The sequence below is a fragment of the Ischnura elegans genome, chromosome 6 (genome assembly GCF_921293095.1).
Source record: "Ischnura elegans chromosome 6, ioIscEleg1.1, whole genome shotgun sequence".
In the NCBI taxonomy this organism is placed as follows: Eukaryota; Metazoa; Arthropoda; class Insecta; order Odonata; family Coenagrionidae; genus Ischnura; species Ischnura elegans.
In genome coordinates this window covers 100,678,518-100,691,109 of record NC_060251.1, presented here as the reverse complement: position 1 = coordinate 100,691,109, position 12,592 = coordinate 100,678,518, and the positions used below count along the sequence as shown (strand labels likewise).

At 41.2% G+C, this 12,592-nt stretch overlaps 1 protein-coding gene across 1 annotated transcript; it reads left to right on the top strand.

Annotated features, from left to right (window-relative positions):
- The first annotated feature begins 3,700 nt into the window (after positions 1-3,700).
- Positions 3,701-7,037, top strand: LOC124161258 (jerky protein homolog-like). The gene is made up of 2 exons (XM_046537544.1): positions 3,701-6,569; positions 6,929-7,037. Exon 1 carries the CDS (start codon positions 4,856-4,858, stop codon positions 6,548-6,550), a length of 1,695 nt encoding a protein of 564 aa, XP_046393500.1. The 5' UTR covers positions 3,701-4,855; the 3' UTR covers positions 6,551-6,569; positions 6,929-7,037.
- The last annotated feature ends 5,555 nt before the right edge of the window (positions 7,038-12,592 follow it).

Below are 12,592 nucleotides of genomic sequence, written 5' to 3'. Positions count from 1 at the left end.
GCAATAAGCACCTGTTGCCGGCTAAGAGGACTAGCGCGCTTCGGACAGTAGGACAGTGGGATAGAGACCCTAAAACCCTTGTGTGTGAGCGAGTGAGTGAGAGTGAACTGTGTGAATGTCTTTGGACTGCCTTAGCAGCAGAAGTGTTTGACTGCAAGTGTGCGAGTGTGACTGTGCTTTGTCCATAGGTACGAGGACTCCAACGTTGGAGAAAGCAAAAGGCGACGTAGCGGTCGTCCCAGGTCCCCCTGGGACTCATCGTCCCAGATCCCCCCAGTGTTCAACGTCCCAGGTCCGGAATCATCGCCCGAGCACTGCTCAGTGCCCGGGATTCTCCCAGGATCAACCAGGATCGCCGCCCTCCCCAGTGAAACCCTCATCGCCAAGCCCGGGATCCCAGACCCCCAGGAGTCCCATCGCCTTGCCCGGGAACCCGCTCCCCTGAAATACCCCCAAGGTGCATACAGTGCTTCGATCCCCGGCTGGCCAGCCAAATCCCCCCAGACTAGGGAAAATCCCCGGGAGCTCCCGTCGTTCCCCCTCGGTGGGGAACCCCATGCATTGAAACTTTAACTACATTGAGAAATGGATACTAGTGACCGGAAGATGGAGGATTCCGATGCAGAAAAGGCATTCGGGAGGTCCTCACTTCTCATGAGGACCCCCCCAAACGAAAATGTGGAGACGCCTAGTAATGAGAAAAGAGGTAGGCAGGGTAGTGAGGAACCAGATGGAAACACGCCCAAGCGAAGGGAAGTAACCACCGAGGACAACTCTGAAATGGCAGTAAGCGAAGAGATCCTGGAGAGTTATGGAAAGATTAGAAGCCTGCTGGAGCAGATCCAAAATTCATTGAAAAGTCAGCACAAGAATGGAAAGTTGAATAAAACTAACTTGGAGGATCAGAGAAATAGACAACATTACCCTCAAGATGGCCTTAAATAATGCAAAATTAGAAGGTAGGACTGAAGAGAGGAAAGAAATTGTTAATCTAATAAACGAAAATAAAATCGCAATGCCGGCTATGAAGCCCAAATCCTTCTCTGAAATTACTCAATCACAGGTTACGGTGCAGAGACCTAAAGTTTCTGGAGTAACGGTGCCACTGAAACCTGCTCCGCAACTCGTAATTATTAAACACTCGAATAAAGAAAAATCTAGTAAGGAGCTTCAGGAACTCTTGAAGAAGACGGTGACGCCAGCAGAGTTAGGTGTAAACGTGAAGAGAAGCAGAAATGTCGAAAGAGGAATTTTAGTGGAGTTAGAAAAAGAAACACACATCGATAGAATGTTAAATAGTGAAATACTAAAATCTAAAGGTTTCATAGTTGAGAGAATAGAAAAAAGAAGACCGCAGGTGATGCTCTACGACGTTCCGAAACACCTCTCACCCGACGTTGTAATAGAAAAGCTTTACAAACAAAACATAGGATTGATGATGCTAGAACCAGAATTCAAGAATAACTTCAAGAAGGTGCACCAGTTAAAATCCAACGACGCAGAGAAGGAGCATTGGATCTTTGAGTGCTCTATGGAAATAAGACACATTCTTATAGAGAAGGAGAAATTATACCTCGAATGGCATTGCTGCAAAATAAAAGACTATATTACAGTCTTAAGGTGCTACAAATGCCAGGCATACGGCCATAAGACCTCTGCTTGCAGGAAACCAGAAGATGTGTGTGCACATTGTGCAGGAAACCATAAGCTTGAAGACTGCACCGGCAAAGAGAAGCCACCGAAATGCCACCACTGCTCTTCGGCAGAGAAACAAGCAGAGCATCGATCTGGGGACAGAAACTGTCCGTTCTTTAAAATGGCTAGAGACAAGGAGTGTGAACGGCTTGGATATGGAGGCTCGCCCCCATAAACTAAAAATAGGACAAATCAACGCTGGTAGGAGTCATGCAGCTACAGCTAACCTCGAAACATTATCTAAAGATCTGAACATCGATGTATTGATGGTGCAGGAACCATACGCAGTACACGGTAACGTCCCTTTCTCCAGCGGCGTAGTACTAAAATCGCCAAACGCCGAGTGCATATGGGCCTGCATCATAAACAACAATGCCAGCGTTAAAACGACGTTAATTTCACAATTCAGCAATTCAAACACAGTGACTGCAATCATAAAAATTGAGGATAAAGAAATCCTACTAATAAACAGCTACTTTCAATTCAGTGAGGAAATTGAACCATATCTAAACGAAATTGAAAGAGCACTTCGAGCTTATCCCAATCATAAGGTGATTCTAGCATGTGATGCGAATGCTAAATCGACAATGTGGTTTGACGTTAAAAGTGACGACCGCGGAATTAAGCTCGAAGATTTTATTGTTTTTAATAATTTGACAATTGAAAATGAATTAACTGAATTAACGACCTACGAGAGTCCGAATGGTTTCACGACCAACATTGATGTAACCTTATCAAAAGGCTTAAATAATTACATCAATAATTGGAACGTTCAAGATGAGGAAACGTTGAGCGATCACCGACTCATCACCTTCGAACTTCTCTACGAAAAACAGCAATCCAGTGTCCAATTAAACAATAACAGTTACAACGTCAGGAAAGCAAACTGGGCAGAATTTGAAGAGATAATAACAAGCAGTGGTAACGATTTAAAAAGCAACCTTAAAGTGTCAACGTTGACTAAGTTAATACTAGATGCGAGTAAAAAGTCAATTCCTCAAAAAAGGGCTAATAACAGAAACGCACCCTGGTGGAGCAAAAAGCTCACTAATTTGAGAATAAAATGCAAAAAGTTAAGGAAAAAGTATAGGGAAAAACAGAGAATTGAAGCTCATAATTTAGAGATCTGGAAGAGTGAGTATACGAATGCAAGAACCAAATACACAAACGAAATTAAAAAGGCAAAAAAAGAAAGCTGGGAAAGATTAGTTACTAAAGGAAACGATGACCCCTGGGGATGTGCCTATAAGGTTTTAAGAAAGAGAAAAACGACACCCGTACCAAGTACTCTGATGAAGCCAGATGGTGAATTTACAAAAAGTGTGCAGGAAACCTCCAAGCTGTTGCTGGAAACGCTCCTACCTTCCGACTATAACACTCACGAAACCATAGAACAAAGTAGAATACGGAAAATCACTGAAAAGAAACTAACAGCAGGCAAAGAGGCAACGCCCTTCAGACAAAGTGACCTTAACGAAATAATTAAAGGCCTAAGTAATAAAAAAGCCCCGGGGCACGACGGTATTAAGTGTGAAATGATAAAACACGCGTATCCACATCTAAGAAACGAAATGTTAACCTTATTCAACAACTTATTAGAAAATGAAACTTTCCCGGCTGAATGGAAAAAAGGGATCCTAAAAATCTTCCCAAAGCCTAATAAAAATCCCCAGAACCCCAAGGCATATAGACCAATTACTCTACTGCCAGTACTAGGAAAGGTGTTTGAAAAATTACTAGCAGGAAAAATAAACGAAGAGCTGGGCATGCAGGAATATTTTAATCCACATCAATACGGATCCAGAAGAGGAAAAGGAACGATCAACGCAATTGAAAAAGCCATATCTATTACCAGAAACTCCTCCCAGAAATACGTACTTGGTATTTTCTTAGATATTTCAGGGGCTTTTGACAACGCCTGGTGGCCCACGATTTTAAATGAACTACGGACGCAGGAATGCACGAAGAATGTTTTTAACATAACCATTGATTATTTTACAAATACAGTAGAAGATCGATAATCCGGAAATCTATTTAACGGAATGATCTAAACAACGGAAGGTTTTCCCGGAGTTTTTCAAAATTTCTATTTTTTAAGTTGCATCGCCGAAAATATGGCTATCTAAGTGGTTAAATCGCCGTCTCAGAGCCTGGCTGTCTTCTCGCTAATCCCAAGAGATATAGTCAACTAATTTGCCGTTATTTTCTGTAAAATATTTCATTTCGTGATCCGGGATCCCTAGATGTAGTGATTTCGCGCAAAAGATTTCACGGAATCAACGTACCATGTATATTCCTCGAACTTTCCGGACTTCAGTAGAGGGATGAAAGTGGATTGAAGTTTACATTGTGCGCGCCGCACGCCCAAAATTACTTCAAATTAATCCGAGGAGATTTGCAGTTAAAATAAAACTGTAAGGAACATGAATGATAACTGCTTATTTTCTTACGATTGCCTTCTTTTTCACTCAATGAGCTCCGACCGTCAGGAAGAGGAATTCTATCGACGTCTTTAATCTGCATGCGCTCATTTTGCAGCAGTGAGAATCAACGTATTGCTTAAAACACATTTTTTCAGCTGGCATATTCCCTGGTGAAAGCACTATTTTCCGATCAGAAATTTGCCTTTTTTGAAAATCTACGAGCGAAATTACCAGTTGCTTCAATCGCGGGAGCCCTTTAGTAGTTTTAATATTGGATATGGCAATCCCTTTTCACAAGTAGATGTTCTCAAAACATATTTAACCCTTCCTAATGACCCGCGGTTGAACCTGAGATTGCGATAATTAAATCCAAGAGAAAAATGAAAGGCCACCATGCATTGCATTCTCGAGTTGGTCGTTGGGCGGGCGACCCCCGCCGCGAGGCCCTAAGACTCTCCCTATGAGTCATGCGGACTGGTCGAAAACGTCGACTGCACCACTCCACCCTTCTCCCAAAGACATTGTATTCGCCGCAGGTCAAAAATGACTCACAATGTCCCAATGACACGCCTTGTCGGTCACGTGAAATAGTTCTCGCAACATAATGTAACTCCGTGGGTCTCGTTGTCAGTTCTTTTCAGCTTCAGTAACAAGGCGTTTGCCATCAGATAGCGTTGTGCAGTTTGTGTCGTTAAGTGAATAACCCTGCAATAGATTGATTTTCATCTCTATTGGTCATGGAAGCAGCGATCGGATCCAAGAGAAAGAGGAAAACTCTCTCCCTTCAACAAAAAGTGGAGTTATTGAAAAAATTGGATCGAGGTGTTAGTGTGTTAAAGCTTCGTGAGGAGTATGGTGTCGGGCAATCGACCATTTATGACATTAAGGGACAGAGAGAAAAACTTTTGCAGTTCGTTTCGGAGTCTGACTCGTTGGCCGGAATTTCCAAAAGAAGAAATATACGGGGGCCGAGTAACAATGAAGTGGATAAGGTGGTATACGAATGGTTCCGGCAGCGACGAAGTGAAGGAGTTCCAATTTCCGGAGGAATAATAATGGAAAAAGCTAAATATTTCCACAAGGAATTACAAATCACGTCACCGTGCGAATATACGACAGGGTGGCTACAAAAATTTAAACAGCGCCATGGCATTCGATATCTGAAGGTTACCGGAGAAAAACTGTCAGCAGATCACGATGCTGCGGAAGATTACGTCAATGAGCTGGCAAAGTTGGTGGATGAACATAATCTTTCACCGGATCAGATTTACAACATGGACGAGACTGGATTGTTCTGGCGCTGTCTTCCCCGAAATACGTTCGTTTGCCGCGATGAAAAGACTGCGAGCGGAGCGAAAGAATCAATGGAAAGGGTCACCATCGCAGCCTGTTCCAATGCTGCCGGGAGCCATAAATGCAAGCTCATGGTCATCGGTAAAAGTGCAAAACCACGCGTATTTAAGGGTATACACCAGTTTCCTGTGATTTACAGAGCCAATAAGCGAGCTTGGATTACGCAAGAATTATTTAAGGAATGGTTTCATACTAACTTTGTCAAAGAGGTCCGAAAAAATTTCAAGGCTCTTGGACTGCCTGAAAATGCAAAAATTTTATTGTTGTTGGACAACTGCCCTGCTCATCCTCCAGCAGAAACTCTCGTCGAGGAGAATGTTATAGTGTCTTTTTTGCCGCCGAACTGTACTGCTCTAATCCAGCCACTTGATCAGGGGATAATAAATAGCCTTAAGTGTCACTATCGAAGTGAAGTTATGAAAAATATCATCAACCGTGACACTGCTTTCTCCTATGAAGAATTTAAGAAGGAATTTACCCTTAAAAATGCAGTATGGTGTATTGCCGAAGCGTGGGATAAGGTTACTCCCCAGGTTTTGAAAAGATGTTGGAGTAATTTGCTGCCGGATTTTCAAAACCGCTGTGAGGAAACTGACGACATACCAGAATTTGATGGCTTCCAGGGTCCGTCGAATGATCCCGTTTCTCATTTTATAAATTTTGTGAAAGAGCTGGATGCCGACATAAGTGATGAAGATCTAAAAGAATGGAATGCCTGCGACAATAATGCCCCAGTGTACCAAAGCTTGACCGATGGAGAGATAATGGATGCAGTCACGGGTTCGACAGTTGATGAAGACGTGACCGACAGTGACTGCAGCTCTGATGAGGAGAAAATTACTACGTCGGACGCAATCACTTATGCAGAAAAACTCATAAAGTACTTGGAGCAGAGGCCCTCTTCTTCCAACGATATGGAGGTATTACACATGCATAGGTTGAAAAACAATTTAATACAAGAGAGACGCAGCCGCTGGAAACAGGTCAAACTTACCGACCTCATGAAGAACGCACCAACAACCAAGTGCGCGGATGTTGCTGCCACAGATACTGCGTGCCACTCCACCCATGGCAAATAAATATCCAATGGACGTAATGGTAAGCAATTTTTTCAATTTTTCGGGATTCATGCCGCTAGGGAACGCGTTGTTTATGAAGTTAATGCCAAGTAGATTTTCCAAAATACTCGCGTTTTCCGCCCTTAAAAGATTAGCTGCGACTATTAATATTAAATTGAAGAATTAACATTCAAATTCGATTGTTATTTACGGTAACGTACTCGAAGTGGGATTACCTCCGATCGGAGGATTTGATAATTACCGATAAATGTATGCTAGTAGTCGTGAAAACGACATGGAATTTGCGATAGCTGCATGTTGAAAAATACGGAGAGGCAAAATGTTGATATTCCAGTCGGATTGTAAAAATATTATTTGCCATATTTATTTCATTTACAGTTGGCCTTATCAAGAGTACCTCTGCGATTTACGGACGAAGAATATTTTCAAATGTTTTGAACCTTTTTTTAATCACAGATGGCAAATAGATATCCAAGATTCTCACCATAATATATATTCAATAAATATCCAAGATTCTCACGCCTTTCATCATGAATTTTATTGAGTTTTTCTTGATCCCTTACTCAGCAATACATCATTTCTGTTGATGCCAATGCACGTTCCGGAAAAAAATATTTTCCGTATTGCAGTGTTGCCTGCATCCAGGGAACAGATCTATTTACCGGAAATATCTTTAATCCGGAAAGGGTCTGGTCCCACGCATTCCGGATTATCGATCTTCTACTGTAGGTGGACGGAGCTAAACATGAACGGAGTAACTGCTGGGAAAACACTATCAAAAGGCTGCCCACAGGGATCCGTTCTTGGTCCCCTATTTTGGTTAATTTTATTCAATGACTTTTTTAAGATAGAACTCCCTCCAGATACAGAAATTGTAGCTTACGCAGACGACGCGCTGGTGGTAATTAAAGGGGAAAACCGCAGAGAAATTGAAGAAAAAGGAACACTTGCACTTGAAAAAATTACTCTGTGGGGTAAAAACAAAAAACTGAGTTTTTCACAAGAAAAGAGTGAATGTACTCTGTTAAAAGGAAAACTAAAACGTAAACCTATAGTCAAAATGAACGGACTAACGCTAAAATATAATACCAAAGTTAAGTACTTGGGAGTAATTATAACCGAAGGATTGAAATTCAGCGACCACTGCGAGTACATAACCAATAAAATTAAAGACATTTTTACAAAACTAAGAAGACTCGCCAAGGAAAATAACGGCTACACTTGCGCATCGCTTAGAAAATTGTACAAAGGAATCGCAGAACCGATCATACTATACGCATGTGAGGCATGGGGGGATGAAATCCAAATAAGAGGTAAAAGCAGAGAACAACTCATGAGAGCGCAAAGATTTGCACTTCTCACTGTCACCAAAGCTTATCGTACAGTCTCCACAGAAGCCCTATGTGTTCTTGCAGGCTGCATACCAATCGATCTAATGATTGAAGAAAGAATGTTAATCTTCAAAGATAAAAAGACAAACACTGATAGCGCCCTTCAAAGAAGAAATCACAGGAAAGCAATAATAACCAAATGGCAGAGTCGCTGGGAGAACTCCACTGTTGGGAGGGACACTTACTCATTCTTTGATAATGTCCAGGAAAGAGCCCAAAGAAAAGGGACGGATCTGACTCACGTGACCGTACAATTCTTCACTGGTCATGGTGATTTCAATATGAAGTTGCACCAATTTAAACTTGTAGAAAATGAGAAATGCACTTTCTGCAAAGAAGAAAATGAAACCGCTTGGCACCTGCTGGCAAATTGCAGAAAATTAACGGAAATAAGAAATGCATTGACTCTAAAATTACATGAAAATAATTTCAACATGAACAAAAAAGCAATACTTCAGCCTTGCATCTATGAAACAACGAAAATGACAATGAATCAAATACTCGCCGCAAAGAAAAATTATGAAAATGAAAGTGAAACTCACACAAGCCTAAGCCGATCCCAATGATCCTTTTTTAAGGTGAGGGGGACACTCACCCGGCGAAAGCCGGGGCAAACAAATCTTGCTTTAAACGCAAAAACAACAATAAAAATCGGCAAAATAATGAAAAGGCTTAGAAAAGCGGCCCCTGGGAGATAAGTAAATTACTTGAAACCCAGGGGGGTGGAGGAGGGTCCGCGGGGGCTTTGCCCCCACTGAGTGTGGTTTAGTTTGTCAGTTGCTTCCCACAGTTGGAGAAGGAGCTAGGGGTCGCTTTTCGTTACGGTTTAAAACTGGATTTCCTATAAGATTTTTGCTTGTATTTTTCGTAATGTTCTTGATAGATTGGATAGCAGGTAGTTATTCTCGCACTATTTAGCTCTATTGGATTCTTAGCAACGAGAGATAGTTTTATTGCTCGTTCTCTCTCTCGTCCTTGACGATACTTTGAACCATTGTAGAGCTCCTACTGCGCCTATGCTATCGTCAGAACACTAACCTCGCTGCGTCGGCTATATTGTCAGCGCCTTCAGCGCCGCCATCGGTGATTTGAGTCTCGAATCGGGAACGGTTGCAATGCCCTCATGGATGCATCTAGCTCCGCTCTTATGGGTTGGCCTCTAGCCTCGCTCTTAGAGTTGGACCTCTACCTGTAATAGTTGCAATTGGTTGCTGACAGTATCCAGCCATTGGCGGGAACATAGTACCATAGTACCGACACTACTGTATCATTGTTGGAAAAGGACGCGAAAGCTGTTTTCACGAAATTCATTTCGAGAGATTATGTTGCAGATGAATACGTTAAAAATCAAGTCCCTGCTGCTATCCCAATTGGGAACTATACTGATGTTGATAATTCAAAATATAGTCGGCGAGTAAACGCCGTTTTTAAATTGTATCCAGGTTGTAAGTGTACCTTGTAAAAGTGTTCTGACTGGTTATTATCCTCTGATAAATATAAGGACTTATTCAATATGTTAAGTGAATCTGGTTCTGTGAGATCATTGCCCTCTTGTTATATTGGGTGCATTCCACCAGACAGTGTGGATTCTTTAAATATTTGTAATTTTTTTAAAGTGTCAGTGCGTTATAAAATCACATATGTAATAAACTTTGCTTTCTGTGATAGAAATATAGAAAACCATATGTGATTCACAGGTGTTTTATTTGCATAAAACCAAAGCAACCGTTCCATCATGTCGGCAGCCCAAAAACGAGACATACCAGCGGCGGCACAACAACCCCAAGCCGGTTTGTACCAATTTATACAACTGTGTGCCCTGCCTGTTGTTATACAGGTACAAGCAGAGCGGGTGCTGGGTATGTCTGCGGCACGAATGGCTCGATACCTTTCGATGCCGAAGAGGAGTCTCTTGCTGCTCATTGAAAGACAGGCTGACCGAAATGTCCATCTCTGTCCAGTCTATTCCCATGATCTGCTGTGCTTTAAGAGATTTAACCTTGGGTGGACTGACAGAGTCAATCTTTTTTTTTTTTGGGGAAACGAATTACATTTTGACTTGCTGGTTGCATATCCTCTTTCAATGAGGAAATCTCCTTGGGATATTAAGTTATTTTTAATTTATTCAATTCAAATTATACTTTGACTGTGCACGTGACTGCTAAGGACTTGGGAAATTTTCCTGGACGTGTATACTAGAATAACCTATACACATCCGGGATAACACACTATTATCTCCATTGCAGACTCAAAGTCCAGAGGGAAAAGGTCAGGGTCAGCCCCCTCCCAGGAGATAAGGCGGCGGCGGAAGCCCTCCCACTTGTTCTTTGCGACATTGAGTGACGCAAGTGGCACTTTGACCCGCACTGATATATTGGAGGCTTTCGAGCCAGAACTTGTCAGTTACTGTATTGCTCTCGAAGTGTCTAGAACCTCTGTTGTGGTTACCAAGCACATTCACTGTTTTCTGATATTCAATAGTGGTTGGCTGTTGTGTGATTTGCGTGAGGCTTTGGAAAGTTATTTCCCGTGCATTAATTTTGACGTCCAACTTTGCACATCAGAGAAGTCTTGCCTTAAATACATTTTCTAAGGAAGACACAGAGCTGCTGACTAATATCTCAATATCTATTTATGATTTCCTCTTTAATAGTGGTCACAACTGCATATTTTATAACGTTGGTTTGATTAATATTTATGGTTTTCTTTAATGAAATTTAGCATATTTCATTATGAATGCTGTTTCGAGCCAAATATCTTTCATTTTGCAGCATTGAGATAATCTTCTTCACCTACTCCTGCCTTACTGGCTGAAATGGGAATATGGTGTGATTCATATAGCTGTTATCTATTGATACCATTTCGTTACAAGCTATTTGAATATCAAACTTAGTGCCCAAGTCATGGGTAACATTGACAAAATAGCCGTTCATTCAATTAGCAATGTTAAGGCTCAATGATTTCAATTCCAATTTCTTTGTAGTATCCACTTGCTTGTTTGTATTGTGTGAGGTTCCAAATTCGTTTTTTATTACTTCCCAGGTTGGCTTGTAATTCTTTGAATTGCATAGGTAAGAATCATTTGCCTTTTTTGGCCTCTTTTATCACTCCAAGTATTTTGCTATATGTCTTGTTATTATGTACATCAGTTGGATTGTTAGAGGCAAGGCCGTCTCGATATACAGGCCCGTCACTAGAGCTGCGGAGTTAGTCTATCATCATGAAAGAAATCTAAGGGAATAGCATAGCTCACTTGTTTCAAGCCTTGCTCCTCATGCGTGAACATTGTGTCTCATGATGTTTTGGTTGTTGTATTGATGATATTTTGCGGTATATCGTTGTAAATTGCACTAGAGAGTTTTGGAGTGATTTAAGATGGGGAGGAAGTGCTGTGTGCCGGGCTGTAAATCCAATAATAAAGGCCAACCTAAATATTTTTCCAATTTTCTAGTCTGGTGTTACTCCCTGTATTTTTTCTACATTGCCTCATATTCACTTCTGCAAGATGGTTATTTGAGGGTTGTATCTCTTCCATCTGTATCTTATTTAAGGCAGCTGGGCTCAAACATGTCTGTGGGAAGAACTGGGCCAAAAAATACTAATGTCTCGTACTTGGTCGAAAATTCAAAACACTGGAGGAAAGTGAAAGACTAGTGTTAATTTTATTAGACGAAATTTATGTTCAACCAGGGCTATCTTATATTGGGGGAAAGGTTGTGGGACAAACAAAGGGTAATGCTGCTGAAGCTGTTACCCTTCAATGTTTCATGATAACATCATTACTTTCCAAGAATAAGGATGTTGTGGTCCTTTGTCCTGTAAACCATTTAACCGCTTCCAATTTGCAAAAGTTAGTATGGAAGTTTTGCATATGCTTATGGAAATTGGGTATAAAGCATTACGTATAATTTCTTATAACAAGAGAGTCAACAGAAACATGTTTCCGTTACTTTGAGGAGGTTCTCTGGCCACGTCATTTAAAAATCCCTTTGAAGTAATGAATTGTTTTCATTGTTTTCGACACAGTCCATCTTTTTAAATCAGTCAAAAATAACTGGCTTACCCATTGGAAAACCAATCAGACATTTCATGTGCCTTAGGTGTGTAAGAACCATCAGGTGGGACCTACGCCCAAAGCCATCTCTTCGCAGACTCATTGGGCAACATCTTGGGGGAATAGGTTGCATAAACCCCCACCAAAAACACTGGAGATAAGATTAACCTGGATAGCTTGGTGGTCTGAGCATCTGCCGGGAAAGCAGAAAAATTAAGACCACTGCCACTCAGGAAATGGAACTGCTACATTTCAAACAACACACATTTGTCAACCCTTTTAGTCGCCTTCTACGACAAGCAGGGATACTGCAGGAAAATTCTTATCCCCATCCTGCAGGGGCAATATATCTAAAAAAAATACTATGTTCTAAAAGTACTAAGTAAATACAGAGCTGAATTGATTAAAGAATGTATAGAAAGCCTCAATTCCATGATTTTTATACCATTTTTTTCCACATGCAGTTAAAATCAATGCTCTGTGTATTGAAAATCAGCAAATTAGAAAAAAATATTTGCTCAGGTACTAACTTAGGTTAAAAACAATGCCTCATATTCATCATTTTTAAGGAGCCAAATGGAAATGAATGAGACGAAG